General features: G+C 38.8%; 1 protein-coding gene across 8 annotated transcripts in view; it reads right to left on the reverse strand.

Moving 5' to 3' along the window:
* The window catches only part of RALYL (RALY RNA binding protein like), a 427011-nt gene that overhangs the window by 118831 nt on the left and 283023 nt on the right, over positions 1-25157 (reverse strand). Inside the window, exon 1 of one of the 8 annotated variants that reach the window (XM_075141587.1) lies at positions 8178-8333. The exons of 5 other annotated variants lie outside the window; for them this stretch is intronic. In XM_075141587.1, the coding sequence (XP_074997688.1) occupies positions 8178-8214 (37 nt within the window). In that variant the 5' untranslated portion in view covers positions 8215-8333. Of the gene's footprint in view, positions 1-8177; positions 8334-25157 lie in introns of those variants that run through there. 2 more of the 8 variants (XM_075141586.1, XM_075141588.1) reach the window with 2 other exon arrangements.

Genomic DNA, 25157 nt, shown 5'->3' on the forward strand with positions numbered 1-25157 from the left:
TAACTGTGCAAAACCTTCAGTGAGTCCTAAGGAAATAATATCGGAACACAAGCAGTAAAATCAGGCTAGAAGGTCACACCTAGACCCAACTTTATGACAGACCTGGAGGTGAACCAAAATCAGCAATAGAATTGCCTTTGGAAACTATTTATAAGACAGATACCAGCAATTTGGAGAACAATGGGTCTTCTTTTTAAAGAATTACAGTTGGATGATTTTCTAAGGGAATTTCTAACTCACCAGGGTCAAAAGAAGTCCTATAATACAGTATGGATCCATTATTTATTTATTTATTTATTTATTTATTTGTTTGTTTTGTTTTGGTGAAAAGCAGCCCTAGGCAGACTTTATTTTGTGGGAAGATCAAGAAAAAACAAAGAATAATTTGTAGAGATGACTGCAGGCTTCTGCAAAGGACAATGAGGAAGAGATGCCCCCTTAGATGTAAGCAGGGGCAGAAAAATCTATAACCATAATCCACAACATATACTGACAGCGCGGCCTGTTTTTCAGAACGTTTAACACACTAACAACTGAAGAAAATAGAAGAAATGAGGTGGAACAGAGGAAAACAGAAATTTAAGGCCAAAATGTGAGCTCTTCAAAATTAAAAATGTGATGCTGAACGCTCCATAGATAGGAGCTGGAGTCTAAATATTGACCATATGTGCTCACAGTCTTCATTGTAATGCCACTGTAATGTACCTGAGATCTTTTTCCCTTCTGGGCTGTCTGTGGAGGAAGGAGGGGGAATGTTTCCAAAGTAACATACAGAAATGTTTCTGGATTTTACTGTCGAAGAATCTCAAAGATGAAACTGCTGAAAAAATGCTGGACTTTATGTAGCACTTAGGTCTCCGCTAATGCTTCACAACCAGTAAATAACCCTTTAATGGTTTATCAGATTTTGGGTAGTAATTTGAGAGACTTGCAAGGTATTTTTTAAAACTTCATAATTTTTTTCCTTGTGAAGGTGTCAATATGCACATACTGTGCTTGGTCTTATCACTGGTTAAAGCTGGAGGTATGTCACTGAAAGATTCATTAGAAGGCCTCTGCTTTTTTCATTTTGTATATTTAATTTTGTAATAAACACTTCCAGTGATTTATTGAGAAAAGATTGCACATGTCAGAAAGATTGGGGTTTCAGCCTGTCAATAGTTATGGTTATGGAAAGAGGCAGAGACACAGGTTTTGTCTGAAGTTAAGACCTGTACTGGAGGTAGGATGGAAGTGTTCTTTCTTGCTCTGTTCCTACATAGAAAGTATATGAAAGGAAACAAAAAAATCAGGTCGACTATGCAAAAAAAAAAAAAGTGTGTTTACAATCAGGACTTGTACTGCTTACATATGCAGTCATGCAAGTCCTTTATTTGAAAAAGTTGGTACTTCATATGAAAATAAGCAACAGCAGATTTTCCATTAAGAGAACAGATTCTTTATATTCTGAACCCCCTGAGGATTTTCCTCTTTTTTCTGAGGAGACAGGTAGATGGCACTGCTACGGAAGTGTACAGAGATTTTAATAGAGGAAGGCTGGAGTCCCTTCAAGATTTCCAAAATTTTATAGGTTTTATAGGTTTTATGACAATAATACTCTTTTCAACTTGCACATATACTATAAGGTTTGAATAGATAATTTGTAATCAGGTCCACAGTACATGTTTAAAAGAGACTTTTTAAAATAGATGAGCAACCTGGATTCAAAATCTAGGTGATGGAGAGGAGAAATTGAAAGTACTTTTAGTAAATTATCTCTATGACTGATTACACTCAGAAAATGTATATCTTAACTTAGCCTGCAGTCAGAACTTTAGGTTCTAACCACTGGACTTCTGTTTGCTCAATTTAAGAGCCAGAATAGTCTTTCTATATAGATTGCTTTAGACTGTGATTATCTTCAACTTGTTATTTTAATAGACTTCACTTTTTAAAGCTATTGTTAGTTTTCCCAGATCTCAGGTCATTACTGGAGTGTAGTCTCAGAACTTGCAAGTTTTGATTCCTTGTAGAAGACTAACCAACATACGGTAAGTGTTGTTTCACTAATGATAAATTGTGTTATTGATAAACATAGCAACATTTGCTGCCAGTCTGAGCAGGGCTGAAAGCTGGAATTCTATGCGTGCATTAAAACCAGTATTACATTTCTATTTCTGATATCTTCTTAGTTTTCAATGACCTTTCAAATACAAACTTTCAATCGTGTGGTACATTCATTTGCTAATTCCCCTAAGACACTTCAAATCACATAATCCAAATTACATGATTTGCATATGTTCATCGTTTTTGATAATTCCCTTTTTATGATCCTTAACAATAGCTGATGTATTTTTATGAGATCTCCCTAGCTTTCCAATTATTCTTTTTGTTGAAACGTGGTATATTGCCCACTACTGTACTAACTTACTTATGCAAAATAAAGAAACCCCTCCCAACATTAGAACCATAACCTTTTCAAATGAAACCAAAGGTATTATTAAAGTTTTTTTCTGCCCTAAATTTCTCCTCTGTAAAACTGATATGACTGGTCGAATTTCTTTGTTATGTTCTCCACTTGCATTTCAGATGTTCTGACCTTCTGCTCTCAGACAATTTTTTTAGAAGTCTGAAGACTTCTGAATCTGTACTTGCACTGTTTACTTCTTTCTCTCCCCTTTTCAAGATAGACTGTAAGTTCTTGATTCCCCAAGCTTTCCTTCTCACTTTTAGTATTTCCTCCCAGCATTTACTCTACAGGGACAAAATTTCTACTTTTCTTCCTGAGGCAGACTCCCACCAAGCAGCGGGGAGCATCACGTGAGTTTTGCATGTAGCCTTTGGTCAGACTATTAATCTCTCAAAAGATGCTTTTTGAAACAATTACCTTTCGATACTTTTGATTCACTTGTACAGAAGCTGAAAAAACATGTCTCCTTTAGAAGTCTACACATCACTTGACAAAGTGTCAAAGAAAAAATTCTAGCTTATTTATCCTGCATACTTCACTGAGGGACATATGTCTTAAGTTTTACTGTTTAGTAACATTGGGAAATGAATAATTTCCAACAAGCCAACTTTCTCAGGTCACAATGAATTCCTTCAAAGCTATGAGAAGCGTGCTTCTATCCCTGAAGCCCCTGACTTGTTGAGTAGCAATTATATATTTTTTTTATAAAGATGTTATCCATGTGATGTGAATATTCAATGATATTTGTACTCCTGCAGGTCATGAGTGTCTTCTTGCTCAGTCTTATTACTGGTACGCTTAACCGTGCTGAACTCTACTTCCTCAAAAGGTATACAGCAATAGGAATATCCTGGGGGTATTTTAGGATATCTTTACATGAAGAAACCTGTCTCTATATCATGCTGAAGAGATATTCCCTTGTTGTCTGGGTCTCTGATGTTTTAAGGAAAGAGGCAGAGTTTTCTTATATGTATCTGGGTCAGTAACTACACTTGTTTTCCCCAGTGAGGTTTGGTTTTCCAGTCACTTTAACTCCTAGCACACAGTGTATTAAAGGCTGCTATTTTCTTTGAGCACCAGCAGCCTCAGTAGTGGGGCTCTTTATTGCCCTAAGAGGCGAAAAGGAGGTGGAAGTAATCATGGGCTGATCAAACTGTAATATAACAAGACTCAACAGATGCCAACTCTATTTTTTAAGGCTGAAAGTGATTATGCTATCTGTAAAGGTGGACAAAGAAGATGAGAACAGCAAATCCATGATGAAAAGATGGCAAGTAGGACCTTATCAATAAAAGAAAATATAGTAGGCAATGCAATAGATCAAAGAATGCTGATAGGACAAAATACTCCTTCAAACTGGAATTTCACAGAATTTCTCATCAGACATTATCAGTATAGAAGAAATTCTTTCTCCAGCAAGACAAGGATGCTTGAAAAACACACATCAAGCGACATCTGTGGATAGCACACCTCTAATAACTGCACCAGTTTAAGCCAAAAATATTATGACCTTCTGTGACAGCCACATGCATTATATATTGCAGCAGCTACCTGCATGACTTTTGAAAATCTTTTTTTTACTTTCATTTTACTATCACTTATTTAACTCTTTAATAAATGCACATTACTTTCTACAGTACTCTGCATGCAGGGAAACCTAGGACTGAACAAACAAAATTGGGGACTGAGGGCAAAGAATGATAATACATTTGACAATTACAGGTAAAGTTGTGACATGTCTCCTATGAAGGGAGAGAAATCTCCAGAATAAAAGGAAATATGATGTCTCCCTTCTCAACACTCTTTTCAAAAAACCCCTGAAATATAACTAATCATCTGTTGGTTTTAAAAGAAGCAAAATCTTCACAAGATCTGGATGATACTTAAAAAAAAAAATTACTGTTCACAGCATGTCAACATAAAAAATAGCAATGACTGTTTCAGCTAAGCAAACTGTAATATGCCATGGAAACAGATATTTTACATGAAGCTGGTAGCCAAGCCATGGCAGAAGTCATTAATGCATTTGGAGCACAATTTCAAGGCCATTTTATGTTGACAGGATTCTTCACATTGGGATTGATGCCTTGGAATTAACCCCTTGGAAAGGGACAGGATCTGTAGCTGCACTTACGATAGCCGTTGACTTTATCAACGATTCCTAATATTCAAAAGTAACTGCTCTTTGCCTCAACTGCCATTGTGCTCTGATTGCCATTGCTGACGTGCATAAAAGGTCCCATGAAGCACCGAAAACATGAAGCTGAAGGAAGCAAAAGATAAGTCCTATTTTTCCCCTTAATTTTTCCATCCTTGCCTTAACTTTCTGACCCCTGGTTCAGGTGTGTAGCAGGGAAGTCCCACACCAGCCTCTGAACTCCAGGCATTGCTTTGCCATCTCCTGCTGGGTGCTGCCGCACACCTTCCTCAAACCAGGGCTGCCTGCCACATTGGCCATTACTGTCTCTTTCTCCTATTACATTTCTTTGAGTCAAATTTACAGTGTTAGACTGAAGCATCATTAAGGATCGTCTTTTCATTCTTTTCGTACACAGACCTCCACAATGTGGTCCTGATTTAAGTTGTGAAGCTACACCAACCATGAGTAAATAATAATAATGTGAATTTCTTAAAGTTGGTTTATAGGTAAGTCAATTTGTTCCAATGTTATTGTCTTCAAGGATAGTAGTCTGCCTTGATTGCTGTAACAGTGAAGTCTACAAGAAAGACCCCAGTGAAAAATGGATGCCTTCTACTTGCTTCATGAGAGGAGGTTTTGAGACATGGCACCTCAGAAGATGTGAATAATTGCCTTTCCATGGAGAAGACCCACATGTGCACTGCAGCCTACCACAAGGCTTACCCTGGCCATCCTCCTCAGCAGCTGCAGCCCTGAAGCAAGTCAGTCTAAGAGTCAAACCTTTTATTTCAGAAAAGCTTTACTACACGTGTTTACCAATTTTTCAGTGTCTATAAAATTGCATTTGTTACAATGGTTTCCCCTCACTCAGCCATTAGGTCTGTGCAATGAAACAAAAATCCAGCCCATCATCTGGATAACATCCTGAATTAAAGATAAAGCATGATATAAATCTGAGTGTGCAGACACATGTACGCATGGAGATTTTCTGTATATGTATAGGTAGGTACACACAAACATTCATACAGAAATAGCCTTAATCTGAACTTGGTTTAGTGATGCAAGTTTCACAGTTAACTGTGATATTTATTTTTAATTCTCATTAGTTACAACCACATATGGAATAAATAAAATATGTTAACTGCTTAATATGAGTTCCACTTTGACTAGAATCAAAAACAAAGGCACAATGAAAGTAAAATATTAAGATTAATTTTGAACTTAGAAGTCTTACGTATGATGCTGCAGCTGAAAAAATATATAAGGAACCTTTATCCCATTGATATAGACAGATAAATAGACCCATTTTTTTTGTATCTACTCCTCTAGCAACAAATTGGGAATGTGGCTTCCTCATAATTTATGTTAGAAAAAGGTCATCGTGTCTCTATTTTTACTATCCTCTTCTCTAATCTGATGTACTTTTAAATTAAATACAAAATACCTTTACATCCTTCTTCAAACATTAAAGGAAAAAATGGGTTAGGAAAGCAATGCTTATAATACTGTTCAGAATGTATCAAATCCAGAAGCAGAACTTCAATGAATAAGAAAAAGCCACAAAGCTCACTTTTGTTTTATGCCAGATGTTCAAGTGTTTTATTGAGAGGTAGTAAGGAGATATAAAACACAAGGTTTTTCCTACATATATTGGAAATTATGTACTAAATATCTTTTATTATTGTTTGTTAAGGGCCACCAAAAATGCCTTCAAGTTTGAAATAGAACATGTGTTAAATGTAACAGGCAGAAAATGTAGTACTTTTCTACCATTTAACACAGCTGCTACCATTATCCCTTGTATTTCAGGATAACAATTACTTAGATGAAATCTATCCTTCAAAAAACCTTTCAGTGATATGAATAGGAGCAATTTCAAAATTACTCAAATTGTTTTGTTTGTCTGCTAATACGTTTGCAGTTGCTAATTAGATAAGAGGTATTAATGAAACATCCATGTATACAGATACAGTTTTATTGAGATATTTTGTTGATTAGGATCTTAAAATTAAAGACAGTTTTAAAAACAAAAAATATTGCAACAGCCACCCTCATAATTACAAATTTGATTCTAACTATGTTTCATTCTTCTTTTTTTTTTTTCTTCTCTTGGCAAATCACAGATTTTTCTCAGGGTCAGCAGGGGTGGGGGGGAAAGGGGAAGAAGGCAGGTTCTCTTCATAAAAGCATTCTTAAAAGCATGTCGTGCAGTTTTCATGAATGACTAGACTATATCCCTACAACAAAAAACCTAACAACTCAGCTACCCAGTCACAAATTTTGTTATTGTACACCATAACCAGGCTTGAACAGGAAAGGATGCAAGAATGCAGCTGGCTATAGAAAGAACTCCCAGTTTACATAATAACAGTGATAGTAATTAGTATGTTAAAATGAACTAGATTAATTATAATCTGCCTGTATATAAATAATTTTCTTTCACTGCTGCTACGGGAACAAAATTTATGGTAATTTATTTTATTTGAATGTGAAGCAGATGATTGATTTCTGTTGCAGAGATTTTAGCAGAGATCTGTCCTGCAAACTTTCTACATGCAGCACATCCATTTGTTTTGGGCAAGAAAAACTGAAAGGACCTCTACAAATTAAGCTCTAAGGACCAGAAACTGAGGTCAGTGATATAGCTGTATACATCCCTTCAACTCTGAACAGTAATGATGCTCCTGTCCAAATAAAGTCCAAACTTATCTTCTTTTGAGTTGATATACCTCCCCTCCTGCTCTCTCCCTGAAAGCACATAGTCCTTACATGGCATTTTTCTTAGAGGAATGCCTTTTTTCTCAGCCTCAGACATGCTCTCCATTTATAACTTGGCCTCTTGCTAGATTTCCTTACAGTAACACATACTTCATGACCTGACCCACAGCACTTCATTTTTACTTGCCTCAGTCACCCTTCCGTAACGTTCTGAAGGAGACAAGATTAGTACTGAAATTCCCCCGGCTGATGCCATAGCAATTTAAAAAGTCAAACAGGTGCTTGGCTGGAAACTCATGCATTTACAAGCCAGTGAATTTTCAGGGCTGGAGTGTCTTAAATACACAACAGAGACACATGCATGCTTCCCTTGCCTTCCTCCCTCCAGTTTCTGTATCTGTGGTTTAAGCAAACTAGTTAATTCTTCTGAAAGTTGTGGTGAAGGAAAATAAAATAACTGCCCTTAAAGTTCTGGTATCGCTGGCTCCCTAAAGCGAACCACAGAAAGAAGTCCACCATATGAAATCTTGTCAACCCTGTCAAGTCAAAGGCTATAGCTAGCCAGCCATTAAGCCCTGAATAAAGGATGCTGGTCTGAACTAAACTTATATTTGACCTCTATTTCTTTGTCGATATTATAAAGCAATCACTTACTGAGGGTTTCCATAGTAACAAGTGAGCTAATTTTTTATTTTAAAGCTCTTTCATGCACTTAACATACAGATACAGTGGGATAATTGGCAGGGAATGCTGTTCCTGCTTTCCTGGTATTATTTAACCAGAGCAGGATAAAGCATGGTTTTCAATGAAACTGGAGATTTATTTTCCCTCCTCTGTAAGAACATTAAAAAAACTTTACAATTTACTTACATCTTTGGTTTCTGCGTTTGCTCTTGTACATAGTCATTCTGAAGAAATTCCACTTTCTAAGAAGTAATTGCCTTGAACACAGACAAAAGAGATGAGATCCTGCTTCTGCTTTGCAGTGAGACAGTTGCTCACTGACAGAAGGTAACCAGCAATCTCTCAGAGAAAGGCAGGGTAATACCATTCTCCTAAAATCCAGGGGAGATACTACTGGCTGTAACTATTTTCTCTGTTTCAAAGCTCAGAGACAAAATATATTTATTTTCATATTTTTTCCAATGTGTTTGAAACCAGCTAATAAAATCCAGAAAGCACATAGAATCATGTAATCAGACAAAGTGGGGTAATGTGCTATTCGATAGTCTGACATCAAGATTCCTCAAAAAAACCCTGATATCACCAAAATTGCATAAATTACTTCATAAACTAATAAAAACTAACTTTTCATTGAGAGGTCTTAGAATTATGTATATGAGGACATTAAAATATTTGGGGCTAAATTTTCAAGAAAAATTGCTGTTAAAAAAAAATCGCCACATGTTGATCAATGAAGTCCTGACTGCAGATCTGAGCTCACAAATAAGTTATTCAGGAAATAACATATAAAATGCAGGGTTTTTTTCATGCCTATGTTTACTTCTGCATTACCTTTCAATGATTTAATTTGGGGAAAGTTATTTAAGCAACATTCTGCTGATTGTTCATTTTTATAGCTACTTCATTGCCCACTAGTCTGTTGAATCACAAGATAATGGGGAAAAAAAGTGGCAGCATTGTATGATGTTCCACATACATGTATGTCACCATTTCAAAGAATCAGACATCTTCCTAAAGGGAGCAGGGGAAAGGGGAAGAAATTCTTGCCACGTTGGGGAGATGAGAGGTATGACGACATTCAAGAAAGAAGATGCCAGTGGCAGCTATGGAGCTGGAAAGAAGTGGAAATTTCAGTTCATTCAGCAATAAATCTACCTTCAATAAAATTGTGTGAAAGTATTTCCTAATGTTTTAAGAAATTCATGTTTCGAGATGCCCTTCATGTTTTGAGATCTTGATCCCAGATACCACAAATACAGAAGTGTCAAAGGATTAGAGATAGAAGGTGCAGTAATGAAAAAATAATAATTATAGTGACTGAAATGTCTTGAAAACTAATAATAATAGTTCTATTGTTGTTTAAAATGCATAGATTGACAACAGCTCTCTAAACTACTCAAAGAAATCTAAAGCTAATGTCTTTTGCTTACATAAAATAATTAACAACTGGTACCTATGGATCATTCATGTTTCAGAAATTGAAAACCAATCCTTTTCAAAGACAGGAACAGTTTGCAGCATCCATTATCTAAAAACATTGGCCTACAGTTATTTTCTTCACAAAGCAAAATTTAAAAGAAATTAAAAGGAATGTCTCAGACTGCCTACCTTAAAATTACACTTTTTCCGTCTTTTCTTCCCTTTCAGGTTTTTGTTCATATCTCCAGTATAACCATTTTTAGCTTTCTGTATCATTTAATTTTCCTTTCAGTTGTTCAGTATTCACATATCCTCACATTGGCACAACTAGCTATTGAAATGAAATCTTTACTTTATATTGGCGCTATTCATCTACTTTTCCTCCCTCTGTGACAACCTGACCACATACCTTTTCATTTGCTTTGGATTTGTATCAGCAGAGCTGAGGATAAAGTGTAGCCTGAAGAAAGTGAAAGTAACGGATGCATTTTTTAGATTTATTTAGTATTTCAACTACAGTTGTCTCAAAATGCCATAATTGAAGTAACACCATGTCTATTGTGGAGGTCAACAGAAAGGTGGGAAACACTATCTCCACGTCAACAGTGACAGGAAGGATAAAAATTGGCTAAGTCATTGCTAAACATAGCAGCAGACAAAATGTCTGTACTGTGTAGAGAGACCCTGCATGCCATATACTCAAACAACATTGCACAGTTTATATCCATTGAAGTCAGTATTTTTGCAGCAATTTATATGCACAGAGGATAATTCCGCAGTTTTCCTGCTTTATTTTTTTTTCTGTGAGTTAATTTCCAGCAGAATCAGGTCTGTGATCTGACTCAGACTACAGAGATCTGTGGTCTCCCTTTAGATTTGCTGCCTTGTGTAGCAATCTTTGTTCCCTTTTCTTGCTCTTTTCCTACTTCTATCTGAAGGCTCTCATCCATATTACTCAGTTCAAACTTTCCTTCTTTAATTGATTTGGTAAGATGTCCTCAATCTTTTTCCTCAATCCACATCAGATCTTAACTATAGAACTCATTCCTTTTCCTTATCATTAATGGCTAATTTTTCATTAATTTTTATCATGTGTTTAACCTAGACATATATTACTAGCTCTCAATATTATATTACACATAGCACATGCAACAACATGTATATTTTTCCATTGTTCTTTTGTGCGTTATTCTATTACAACAATGTATTTGTATGCAAATATCTTGGTAATGGTATAAAATAAAAATATAAACTAAATGGAAATTTCATGGGATAGGAATTAATTTATTTTAAATCAATGATCCCTGAAAACACAGTCTTTATTGGTTTTACTTTGTGTTAATTGCAACTCTGATTACTTCTTCAGTACAGTGAAATGCATTTGCTAAAAATAACGTAAATACACTCTGTTTGGTGAATCATTCTAGGTCTGTTCATAAAAAAATATTGCAAAAAATGTACTTGAATGTGCTGGCTAGCTTTGAGTGGGCACCGTAGCCTTCTGTTTCTTTATGTTACTGTTTGCTGTTAGGGAAGTTTAAAATTCACTTTCACACTATTACAGCTTTAAAAAAAGTCAGAATCTTGCATATGGCTGGTTAAATGCAGCAAGCTTAGTGAGGTGGGAAGAAATGAATGGAACGTCTCAGCCGCAAAAATCACCTAGTCAGATTAAGCTTATTGCTCTTCTACAAAAGTTTAAAATATTCTTAAAACAATCTGTTGGAATGAATATTATCAATTCTTTGTTGCTGGTGGTAAAAGAAGTAATAATGTCCACATCGGCACATCCCATATGATCTCTCGCCTTTCTCTCTTCCCCACCCTACAGGTCCCAATAAAGAGCTTTTCTTTGAATAGAGCAATAAATTTCTCAAACTGTTTCCTAAGCAGAGGGAAATAAAAAATACAGTAGTTTACAAATATAACTGGTGACTTGAATGTCACATATTACTCATCAATAAACACTTAGTCTGGGCTGTATCCTCGATTTTATTTTTAATGAGCAGATCTTACACAAAAAAAGGAACGTTGGGGAGGCTTAAAGTATGTCCTGTCTCTTAGTGTTTAATTCAATGCACCCAAAGAGTCTTCTTAGCGAATATCCTTCTAAGGCTTCCACTATGGTTATTTTTACGATGTCAGCTAAGAAAATATTACATCTATGAATGTGAATCAATTTTTTTCTTGAAATAAATGATATGTGTAGGGATCAACATGTAACCTCTTCCAAGTAATAAACACTCCTTAATACAATTATTTATGCATTAAAATTATGCACTTGACATGTGTGCACCTTTTACTGGTAAAAATTTGGACAATCGTCTGACGATAATGCTTTTTAATATGGTGTTATATTAGATAAATAAAATTCACTTTACCAAGAAATGCCATTTATTTATTAAGGCAGGTTTATGATAACATATTCCCTTTATGATGTAATGAGGACTGTCGTGGTTTAACCTGGCAGGCAGCCAAATACCACGCAGCCACTCACTCACTCCCCCCGCCCCCAGCGGGACAGGGAGAGAATCGGAAGGGTAAGAGTGAGAAAAACTCGTGGGTTGAGATAAAGACAGTTTAATAGAACAGAAAAAGGGAAAATAATAATGATAATGATAAAATATACAAAATAAGTGATGTACAATGCAATTGCTCACCACTCACGCTGACCGATAACCAAGTAGCGATCGCTACTTCCTGGATCATGCCTATCATTCATATACTGAGCATGACGTCACATGGTATGGAATACCCCATTAGCCAGCTGGGCTGGCTGTCCTGATTATGTTCCCTCCCATCTTGTGTACCTAGCTCAGTCATTAGGCACGGGAGCTGTCCTTGGACTAGGAGGGCACTTAGCAACAGCTGAAAACATCAGTGTGTTATCAACATTCTCCTCATACTAAATCCAAAACACAGCACTAGGAAGAAATTTAACCCTATCTCAGCCGAAACCAGGACAGTATCCACCCCTTATTCTATACGATTTACGTCATGCTTAGGTCTCACATTTTTTTTTAATACATTTCAATTAACTACCACTATCTTTCTTTTTATATATACACATATATATATATTGATTGGGCAGGACCAGCTCGATTGGCAGAGCCCCTGGTGTTGACTAACCAGGTGGCTTTTGTTAAATGTGTATCCCAATGCTTGAATGTCCCACCACCCATTGCTCTCAGCATAGTCTTTAGCAGCCCATTGTATCGTTCGATTTTCCCAGAGGCTGGTGCATGGTAGGAGATGTGCTATACCCACTCAATGCCATGCTCTTTGGCCCAGGTGTCTATGAGGGTGTTTCGGAAATGAGTCCCGTTGTCTGACTCAATTCTTTCTGGAGTGCCATGTCGCCACAGGACTTGCTTTTCAAGGCCCAGGATGGTGTTCCGGGCGGTGGCATGGGGCACAGGGTATGTTTCTAGCCATCCGGTGGTTGCTTCCACCATGGTGAGCACATAGCGCTTGCCGTGCCGGGTTTGTGGGAGTGTGATATAATCAATCTGCCAGGCCTCCCCATATTTGTATTTCAACCATCGTCCTCCATACCAAAGAGGTTTTACTCGCTTGACTTGTTTGTAGCACACGTTTCACATTCATGGATAACCTGTGCAATAGCGTCCATGGTTAAGTCCACCCCTCGATCACGAGCCCATCTATATGTTGCATCTCTTCCTTGATGGCCTGAGGCGTCATGGGCCCACCGAGCTATAAATAATTCACCCTTATGTTGCCAGTCCAGATCCACCTGAGCCACTTCAATCTTAGCAGCCTGGTCCAACTGCTGGTTGTTTTGATGTTCCTCAGTGGCCCGACTCTTGGGCACGTGAGCATCTACATGACGTACTTTTACAGTCAGGTTCTCTACCCGGGCAGCAATATCTTGCCACAACGCGGCGGCCCAGATGGGTTTACCTCTGCGCTGCCAGTTGTTCTGCTTCCACTGCTGCAACCACCCCCACAGGGCATTTGCCACCATCCATGAGTCAGTATAGAGATAAAGTAATGGCCATTTTTCTCGTTCAGCAATGTCCAAGGCCAGCTGGATGGCTTTCACCTCTGCAAACTGACTCGATTCCCCTTCTCCTTCAGCAGTTTCTGCAACTTGGCGTATAGGACTCCATACCACAGCTTTCCACCTCCGATGTTTTCCCACAAGGCGACAGGACCCATCAGTGAACAGGGCATATTGCTTCTTGTTTTCTGGTAGTTTGTTATATGGTGGGGCCTCTTCAGCACGTGTCACCTCCTCCTCTGGGGATATTCCAAAATCTTTGCCTTCTGGCCAGTTCGTGATCACCTCCAAGATTCCTGGGCGACTGGGGTTTCCTATTCGGGCCCATTGTGTGATCAGTGCGACCCACTTACTCCATGTAGCATCGGTGGCATGATGTGTAGAGGGGACCCTCCCTTTGAACATCCAGCCTGGCACTGGGGTGCCAGGAGGAGCTGTGCTTCAGTACCAACCACTTCTGAAGCAGCTCGAACCCCTTCATATGCTGCCAATATCTCCTTCTCTGTTGGAGTGTAGCAGGCCTCGGATCCTCTGTATCCCCGACTCCAGGACCCTAAGGGTCGACCTCGAGTCTCCCCTGGTGCTTTCTGCCAGAGGCTCCAGGTAGGGCCATTCTCCCCGGCTGCGGTGTAGAGCACATTCTTTACATCTTGTCCTGCCCGGACTGGCCCAAGGCCTACTGCATGAACTATCTCCCATTTAATTTGTTCAAAGGCTTGTTGTTGCTCAGGGCCCCATTTGAAGTCGTTCTTCTTCCAGGTCACTTGATAGAGAGGGCTTACAATCAGGCTGTAATCTGGAATATGCATTCTCCAAAAGCCCACAACGCCTAAGAAAGCTTGTGTTTCCCTTTTGCTAGTTGGTGGAGACATGGCTGTTATTTTGTTGATCACATCCATTGGGATCTGACAATGTCCATCTTGCCATTTTATTCCTAAAAACTGGATCGCCTGTGCAGGTCCCTTGACCTTACTTTGTTTTATGGCAAAACCGGCCTTCAGAAGGATTTGAATTATTCTCTCCCCTTTCACAAAAACTTCTGCTGTGCTGCCCCACACAATGATGTCATCAATGTACTGCAGGTGTTCTGGAGCCTCACCCTGTTCCAGTGCGGTGTGGATCAGTCCATGGCAAATGGTAGGGCTGTGTTTCCACCCCTGGGGCAGTCGGTTCCAGGTGTACTGGACGCCTCTCCAAGTGAAAGCAAACTGTGGCCTGCACTCTGCTGCCAAAGGGATTGAGAAGAATGCATTAGCGATATCAATGGTGGCGTACCACTTGGCTGCCTTTGACTCCAGTTTGTATTGAAGTTCCAGCATGTCCGGCACGGCAGCACTCAGTGGCGGCATGACTTCGTTCAGGCCACGATAGTCTACTGTTAGCCTCCACTCTCCATTGGACTTTCGCACTGGCCGTATGGGACTGTTGAAGGGTGAGCGAGTCTTGCTGATCACTCCTTGGCTCTCCAGTCGATGAATTAGCTTATGGATGGGAATCAGAGAGTCTCGGTTGGTGCGATATTGCTGCCGGTGCACTGTTGTGGTAGCGATTGGTACCTGTTGTTCTTCAACCCTCAGCAACCCCACAACAGAAGGGTCCTCCGAGAGACCAGGCAAGGTGGACAGCTGTTTAATTTCCTCCGTCTCCAGGGCAGCTATACCAAAAGCCCACCGGTACCGTTTTGGGTCTTTGAAATACCCTCTCCTGAGGTAGTCTATGCCAAGGATGCATGGAGCCTCTGGGCCAGTCACAATGGGGTGCTTCTGCCACTCGTTCCCGGTTAGGCTCACTTCGGCCTCCAATACAGTTAACTCTTGGGATCCCGCTGTCACTCCAGAAATACAAATGGATTCTGCCCCTTTATAGCCTGATGGCATCAGGGTGCACTGTGCACCAGTGTCTACGAGAGCCTTATACTCCTGTGGCTCTGATGTGCCAGGTCATCGAATCCACACAGTCCAGTAAACCCGATTGTCCCTTTCCTCCACCTGGCTGGAGGCAGGGCCCCTCTAGTTCTGGTCATAGTATCCATCTCTCACTTCTTGCAAACGAGAGTCAAGAATTTCTTCATCGCAGTTACAATCCAAAGTAAGATCAGCCCTTCTACTCTGTCTGGGGAACTGTTCACTGGAAACTGGACCGTCGTGAGACAGGTTTTTCCTGAAAACTGGAGCAGCATTTTTCCTGGGAGAACCCCCTTGTGTGATTGTTTTTTCTTGCAACTCACGTACCTGTGCCTCTAGGTTCAAGGTAGGTTCTCCATCCCACTGCCTCATGTCCTCTCCTTGGTCACGCAGGTAAAACCACAGGTTGCCCTGTGGTGTGTACCTTCTATATCCTCTCTCTTGAGCAGAAAAACGCTGACTCCTAATGGCTGAGATACTGGTCTGTACAGGTGGAGAATAGGACATACCCTCTTTGAGTTGCTGGACCTCCTGGGACAGTTTCTCCACAGCCGAGACAAGCAAGGAGGAGATAGTTTCTTCGAAATCCCGAAGTCTGCTAACTAAGACATCCACCGTTGCTGCTTCTTCCTCTGCCCAGGATAGTACTGCCAAGGAACTGGCATACGACGCTGGTGCGCTCCGTACCAACTTCTGCCACATGGGTCGCGTGCACTGGACTTCATCTGGATCTTTGGGCGTTTGGTTGTTGTCCAGGTCACTATAAACCACCTCCAGCATGCCTAATTCTCTCAGGTACTGGATACCTCTCTCCACAGTGGTACACTTGCCTAGGCAATATGTAACATCTTCCTTGAAGGGATACCTCTCCTTCACGCCTGACAGCAGTCGCCTCCAGACGCTGGGAACCTGTGTCCCTTTTCCAATTGCTTTGTCAATGCCTCCTTCCCTAGCAACGGATCCCAGCTGTTTGACTTCCTTCCCCTCTAATTCCAGGCTACTGGCCCCATTATCCCAGCATCAGAGCAGCCAGGTAACAATATGCTCGCCTGGACGACGGCTGGAATCTTTCTACATATCTCGCAACTCATTCAGGGATAAGGATTGGGTGGTTTCCGTCTCATTTATGAGTTCTTCCTCTTCCTCCTCCCCTCCTCGTGATGGGCCTGCTTCTCCATCATCCTTTTCTAAACGACCCGACTTCCGCTTCAAAGATTTCTTCTTCTGTATAGGGGTGACGGATACCGGTGACGGTTGGTCCTCTGGTTCAGCTGTAGTATCTGTCGCGAGGGTTTGGGTAGCTGCAGTGCCTGTCGCAGGGGTTGGAGTAACTGTAGTGACTGTTGCCGGGCTTTGGGTAGCCATAGTGGTTGTCGTGGGGTTGAAGTAGCTACAGTGCCTGTCGTGGGGGTTTGAGTACTCACTGTGTCTGTTGCCGGGGTTGATCTCTGGACAGTATTCCTGAATAGTTGTTTAACTCTAAACAAGGCCTGAACCACATTCAGGAGACATAGCAATATGATCATGCTTGTTTGAACATCCCAAGGATATTCAAAATTCTCAGGGAACATTGTGGACGTCTTCATGAAGAGGATAGAAGAAAAAGGAGTTTCTGAAGATATGGAAGGGAAGGTGAACAAGTGGGAGAAAGTGTCCCATCCTGTCTCCCCCCTAAATTCATACTCTGAGGTGAAGATGTAAAAAGTGTAATTATTAATAGTTTCCAAAAGATAGCTCCCTAAGAACAGGAATGACGGCAGTGCTGAGTACTGGCTCTTGACCAATAATTTTATCATAACATAAACCAGTGTCACACAGTATTGCAAAGCAATGACCTTAATCCATTTCCCAGAGATGACCAGCCCCACATAAATACTGATAATCAGCAGTATAGACAGCCAGTAAGGTGCTATATACCACAACTCCAAGAACAGATGCAACAACTCTGAGAGCAAATAAACCAACATTGTGAACATCGAGTACTAAACTGATATAATGAATGCTTATAACAAATTTGTTTTAACCCATTCGGGTCAGATGTGTCGATATCTCAACCCTTCGAGCCCCACGTTGGGCACCAAAAAGGACTGTCGTGGCAGGCAGCCAAATACCACGCAGCCACTCATTCACTCCCCCCGCCCCCAACGGGACGGGGAGAGAATCGGAAGGGTAAGAGTGAGAAAAACTCGTGGGTTGAGATAAAAACAGTTTAATAGAAGAGAAAAAGGGAAAATAATAATGATAATGATAAAATATACAAAATGAGCGATGCACAATGCAATTGCTCACCACTCACGCTGACCGATAACCAAGTAACGATCGGTACTTCCTGGATCATGCCTACCATTCATATACTGAGCATGATGTCACACGGTATGGAATACCCCATTAGCCAGCTGGGCTGGCTGTCCTGATTATGTTCCCTCCCATCTTGTGTACCTAGCTCAGTCATTAGGCACGGGAGCTGTCCTTGGACTAGGAGGGCACTTAGCAACAGCTGAAAACATCAGTGTGTTATCAACATTCTCCTCATACTAAATCCAAAACACAGCACTAGGAAGAAACTTAACCCTATCCCAGCCGAAACCAGGACAGGACAGAGCTTAAAATATTGGCCAAACCATATTCCTGACTAACACCACTACAATACTGAACATGTTGTGGGCAACAGAATAGGAAAGAGCAAAATTTGTACTTCTCATGCTCACAACTGTAAGTTAGAGTTTCATAAATGCTTTACAAGAGACAACAAAGCTGGCTAGCAGTCCTGAAGCAGACCTGAAATAGAGACTGATGAGAGTGCCAAAGAGAGAAAATTTTATTAAAAGGTTGCCTGTAGACTAAAGGGCTCAATTCAGCTGCGTAAACTTTGATGTCTAGCAATACTTTGATGATTTATAGCATCTGAGACATCCACACTGTGCCAGAAAATATGACACAGGACCTGTATGAAATCTACAACATTCTGGAGCACTCTGCTGAAGTCAAATCCATCTTAAATGGCTCTAGGCAAATATTTAGGCAACTGAACAGTTTATATTTTGCCCTCTCTCTGACAACTGTCATTATTCTCTGTTTTTTTTTATATTTAGGGTCATTGTTTCAAAGTGGTCCCAACCTGAACTCTCAGGCCTTGACCCTGCATGAGTCGATGGATATATGTGGAGAAGAACCCCTACAGACATCCACTGAAATCCAGTGGGGAAACGGAAAAAATCCTGCCTGGTGCAGGCCTGTGATTGATTGCAGTAGGAATTATATGGAAAGAGAAAATGATAAGATGTATGATTGAGAATTTTTAAATATCCTCAAAGAGGCCACTATTTGTTAGTACACAATCCACAACGAATTGTGTGGATTAAAAAATTGTGTGGATAAAGGAGAAATAATGTAGCATAATACTTTCAAATCAGCAGTACTTCCTTTTACTAAAGCCAAAAGGACTGTCAAAATATTTTAACAGTCTTCCTTTACTTCAGCCAGTTTTTACTCTGCCCAAGTATTCATATCCAGAAGAATATACAGTCTGCAAGATTTCATGAAAACTTCAAGTATTCGTCAAAAGCTGCATTCCCATTTTCTACTAATTTAGAAAAAACATCAGAAGAAATTAGTTTTTTCTGGAGATGTTTGATTTTTAGAAAACTATTCGGCTGTTTCTTGTCTATTATCTTCTACATTTCTGCTGACCTATTTTACTTTTCTTCAGCACTATCAGACAGTAATGACACTTCACCACAACAGATTCTTTTTTAGATAGCAGGAGAAAACCCCCAAGGTACTGGTCCTACTTTCACCATAGGCAATTTTCTCTTTTTCAATGAAGCTTCTTCACTAGAATATCATTTGTCTCATTGTTATACTAGCATTTATCTTTAATCTTTAAGGAATTCACTGTCAAGCCTCCCTCATTAGACTAAGCTCTTTTTATCAGATGTCGCTATTACCATTTAGCAATATGATCACAAAGGTATGAAACAAAGCCTTCCACCTTCTTTCTCAGGTAAAAGCCCATAATGGCTCTTCTTCCCGTCCCTTGCCTTGTTCACAGCAGGTTCTCATTCCTCCAACAAGAGCATTAGAAAAGTATTTGGATATTTTTGTGACTAACAATTCCCAAAGTTTACAGTGTAGTTTCCTGTAATTGTAAGGTTAAAATCAACACCCATATGTCTGAAAGTAAAATCTTTATCTATTAGTAAAGTCAGGAATTTCAAAGAAACATGAAAGATTAGGAAAAAAAAAAACAACTGAGTAGAGGTACTTCATAACAGTCCTTAAATACATGAAAGGCTGACACACACGCACAAAAAAAAAAATAAAAAGAAAAAGGAAGAGTTAGTGAATAAGCCATTTTCTGTGTCTCTGGAGGTTAGAACAGTCATGGACATAGACTGTAGCAACAAAGATTTAAATTAGTTGTTTGGAAGCTAACTTTGTTATTGGACAGGGTAGCTCTACATTGCCTAAGAAGTGTTAAAAACTGTATCACTGGAGGATTGTAGAATAGGTTAGATATCTCAGAGCAGCCTGCCTAGGAGATGGGTAAGATGAAATCTTGTTGTTTCTTCCAAGCCTTACTTGTGATCCCATATGTCCAGATAAAATAGAAATCACCATAAGGTCCAGCACTAGCCAAGATTCGATCTATGTTTGTCCTTCAGCCTACCTAATATTGATGGAACATGCTAGGGGAACACTAGCATGACATGGGGAGAATTTACACCAACCAGTGTGAAGCATCTAATGTCCAGTACCTACTTTTAGGGAATCTTGTCAGACCAACTTTTGCTCTTGACACTGGAGCAGCTTCTCCAACTGGGAATGAATGAGATCACTTGTGGCTGAACCCTGCTCTGAATCTTTCCAGCTACAGACATTGGTCTGCTAACTCAGGCATCTATGGATACACATTATGAATACCCTTCAGAATTGCACTGTGTCCTCAATTACATTTGGGTAACTGCCACAAGATTCAGAGGAGCTACAATACATGGATATGCTGGAAGCCTGAACCTTCCACTTTGCAATTCAAAATGATGGTTTTACACAAGGAGTCACTCTGCAAATTTCTCCCCGGTCCCAAAGATTGAAAGGGGCTCTAGAGAGGTTTGATACTTTCCCAGTTCTAACTCGCTCCTCATTATTCACACTGTCTTATATAAGCCTTGAGTGAAACTTGGCCAATTCTATTCTGTTCCCAGTTCCAAAACGAATAATGCAGTTACGAATTCCTGATAGCTCTTCCTTTTTTCAAAAAAAGTACTGTGCACAGTAAGTACAGGTCCCTTCAGACTGGTAGCAAGAACATAAAGCTTTCTGTTCCTCCATCTGAGGAACATTTAACTATTATTTTAAACCAGATATAATAAGATATTCCTCTCTGAAATGTCTGAAAAAACAGTTAAACTTCAGGCTCAGAGTTAGATATTGTATATGATAGATTCTACAGTGGAAAAACACATCTTCCCTTCTGCTTTGGCAAGTGGAAAAATGGTAAATCAATCTCAGATGAATGCCATTCTGACTCCTTTCATTTGCTTTACACACACGGTAAGATCCAAGTTTGTTCCTCCTATCTTAGATCAGTTTCTTTCCTAATCCATCTCAGTTCTTGACAAGTCTGTTCTTGGCTAGTTTCCTTTTGGTTTTGAGCAATTTTAATGTTTTGTTTTCCTAAGTCCTGGCTTCTTTTCATCTCATCTTTAATTTGATTTTAGCCAGGTTTTATCTAACCCTGACAGGTTTTCATTTATTCTGTTACATGCTTTGGTTGCTAGTTTGGCTGGGAATTTTCATCATCTTTTATTTCATCTTGATGAGGTTGTCACCATCCAGCATCAATACTTCTTAGTTACTTTCATGCTATTTCTAAACATCTGTTTAAAAATTGAGATGGTCTTAAGAGATGTTCTGCTTCAAATTTCTCTGATTATAGGACTAAAAACCACTTCCCGTCTATTAAAAGGAGTTAGAAGGTTTGTGTCCCAAATTATTTTCCAAATATAAGCCAAGATTCCACTCAAAACCACCTTTTCTTCAGGATTTGCATTAATAAAATTAGAATGCAAACAATGTATAAAGAGGTAGTCTGCATTTTTCTGATCATTAAACTATTTCTTAGTAATTCAATTTATGAGCAATATTATGAGAAAAGCTTCCCTATACTTCACCTTAGAGTAATCCTTACAATGATCATAATCTTCAGTGTTTTGCACAACATACTAAAGTTACAGTTCACAAATTTTCCTAAATACAGCACAAACACAATCCTGTACTTGGAATTATTAATTTAACACAAAATTGTAGAGAAATGGCTATCAGATTTACGGTAACAATTTTTATCTGTGCTAGTTAGTAGCAAGTTAAGAATTTTATTAGCCTAGGTCATGAGTCTAGAATTAACATTTCAAAATGTAATAGTTTTTATTCAGTTGGTAAATTTTTAATCCTAGTGGAAAACTGTCAGAAAGTCATTAAGTAATAGAAATTTTTTCTTCCTTGTTGTTAAATCTGAAGTAAGTCATGATGCCTATAGCAGGCACCAGTTTCCATCATCTCAGAGCTGGTAGATCTTATAGTTACTGCAATTAGAAAAGGGTGGACAAATACCAGATGTGGAGCAAAAGCAGCTCTGCTGAATTTAAAAAATATTTAAACTTTTGATAGACTAGCAAGTGTTCAATTGTGGATTTAATAAAAAATGTTCATACATCTAATTTCTAGAGAAACAAAGTGCTGAATATTGGTGAGTTTTCATGAGATTTAAGACAGCTTTTTCGGTCAATCTATCTTAATTCTGCTTAAGTAACAAAATCATTCCATTTCAATAGAGAGAGTTGTTTTTAATAGGAATTACACCCACTGTGTCGTATTCTGCAAACAGATTATATCCATTTCAATTTGATTAGAGTGACATGCAATTCAATGCTGCCCTGTTTTCTTTTTCACAGTCCTTTTAATTATCACACTGATGAGACACTTCAGCATGCTAAATTTAATGGGACAAACCTTCAGAACAGAATCCATTCTTGCGTAACTCAAGAACCTTGCAAAAATACACCTCAAATTCATGCATCTTGATTCTGCTTAAGGGCTCAGAAGTACTTGAACACCTCAAACAGGTTTTTCAGACATAGCCATTTGAAGAAATTATTTGCTATCATCACCATTGCACTATGAGATGTTATTTTAAAGTTTTTATATGTTTATTGAAACAGCATTAATGCACATTCAAAATACATTTTCAGTTCTTCACTCTAGTGAAGGTTGTCTCACTTTGTCTACAAAACAGAACTGGGAGAGCTTGAGAAAAAACCTCTTGTGAACAAATGAGGCACTTAAAATGTCAATTTATGGCTCACAGCAATGCAAACTGATGATGTTTTATGGTACAGCCAATGAACAGTGGCTGCTTCAACCTTTCATTTCAGACTAATGTTTTTATAACAACAATCAAGAGAAAGCTGAAAATGTTCCACTTTCTTTCTCATTGTATGGGATCTGTCTTTCTCAGCATGTAGGACTCAAGACAATTTTAGTCATAATCAATCAGTGTAATGGCTGGCTTGAGAGGGAGAATAAAGCCTTTAACAGAGACGAAAAATAGAAGAAGAAGATTGATTTTTGGAGTGATGGAAAAAGCTGTATTATATCAATTCACCACCAGACCATGCTAAAGGATGTAAGACTATCGGCACACATACAACAACATCCTTTGAATCACAGGGCTCTGCTCACTCTGTGCAAAATACCAGTGTGACTCCAGCTTCACAACTTCTCCCACTTTTGGGGTTTTTTTTAGGGCTCATGTGCACGTGCATGTGCCTATGTGGAGTGGCAGGGTGGGGAAAGTGCTAACAAGAAGTTATTACATTAAAATTATTAATGCATCTGATTTAATGTCTTAATTAGACTGGTGGATGGATGGGGAGGAAGCACCTTTTCCCTGGTCTAAATAAGGCTGCATGCCTACGGTGGGATTACGTACATTTTGAGTCAGCCAAATTCATAGGTTCAGTTTTTAGAATATGCCAGCTATATGGCAACTTCTCTAAACATTACAATGAAATAGAAGACAATTTCTAAGTCAATGGTATCCTATATAGAAACAGGATATTTTCTCTATGATTATAGCAAGCCAAATTCTTTGATTTTGTTTTAAGATCAAAGAAGTTTTTAATCAAAACTGGTATCATGGCACAATAGTGTTATGTAGCATTTAACACCCAAAGCTCTATTTTTTCAATGAAAAGCTTTAAATGTGTTGTTTACCCATTTGAGAAAAGGATATCAAACATTTGAAACACATTTTGCATTTAAAATAGCTAGAAACCCAACATTTTAAAGAAATAAAAGAATCATTAGTAATAAAGGGCATCAGAATACACTTTTGCATGATAAAGTACTTCCAAATCAAATACATTCTCTATTTAGGGATGTTTCAAAATCATAAAAAGTAAGAGGAACTTGGAAAGACTACTACTTCTCACCTTGAGGTTTTACTACTAAATAGCAGATCATACTGTGAATTAACAGCTAAAAATGCACATAGCAACTCTTTTCAATGGGGTACTGAAACCCAGAAAACAGTAGTGTGTTCTCAATTACCTGAAAACAAATTGAAAAAAGATGTCAGTACAGTAGAGGAGATAAAGAACATTTTTACCCCCTTGTGGGCTTAGCAGGAAAACTGCTTTCTCATCAAGGTAAATAGTTAAGAGACTGTGTGTACAAATGTGAAGCAAAGGTATGCAAGATGTTTTATTAAACTCTAGCCTAAAATCATAGGCATTGAAGAATTTAGGTGCCCAGATTTCTATTTCCTTTTCTGTGGCACCTTGGAAGGGTAAAACAGTTTCAGATAACATGAGAATAACAGCTTCTGGAAGTAGTCTATTCAGAGAAGATACCAAAAACACAGGGATATCCAAAGTAATTTTTGAAAAATCTATCCCCAGATCACCTCCATTCTTGAAAATTTCTGTTCTTGGCTCAGCTAGACCAGACAAAACATGCTTATATTTTTTAATGAAGTTTGGCTTTACAGATAAGAACAATCCTTTGTGATGCTGCAGCAAAATAAGAAAGAGAAGGGTTTAAGAAAGGCAGTGTTACTACTCACCATTTATCTCTAGACTGAAATCCCTGCTCATGTTTTAGAATATAAAAGGCATAGCAAATTCCTTTGAAACTAATATTCATAGGATCCAGTTTAACTTATGTTGCACTGAACACATAGCTCTCTCCTGCCATTACTGAAAGAATAAGGTAGCTTCAGAAGCTTTCACGAGATTGGTCATAAGTGTTAACTACATTGACTTCTAAAAGGTAAAGGTAAGAAAATGTACAAGTCCTCTCAAAAAGTGTTTCTTTCCTCCCTCAGAGCAATGATTTACAGAATGGAGAATTATAATTAGAATACACTAAAGTGAGAATCTTTGCTCTGACGTATGACAGGAATATTAAACTTTGTGGGAGTCTAATTAAAATCAGACAAAACCTTTATCCACAAATTTTTTTACACACAATAAAAAAATGTTATGAATGGTCTGCATTTTACACTGAGTCAAAATCTCTCATTTAAGGCCACCTACATGTTACCGTTTGGAATGCAGACCCAAGCCAGTCTAGAATCAGTTTACTTTTTGCCAAATGAAAACCAGTACCATGCAATTTTGCTGTCTTATAAATCCAAAACCTGGACTATTCCACTTGCAAAACAGAGAGATGAGCCCTGAACACTATTTATTTTGGAGGGATAGAGTACTTATGACCCAGATATTTAAGAAAATGAAGTTTGGAGAATAAAGGTCCTGCTGA

Source organism: Calonectris borealis, chromosome 2 (assembly GCF_964195595.1).
Source record: "Calonectris borealis chromosome 2, bCalBor7.hap1.2, whole genome shotgun sequence".
In the NCBI taxonomy this organism is placed as follows: Eukaryota; Metazoa; Chordata; class Aves; order Procellariiformes; family Procellariidae; genus Calonectris; species Calonectris borealis.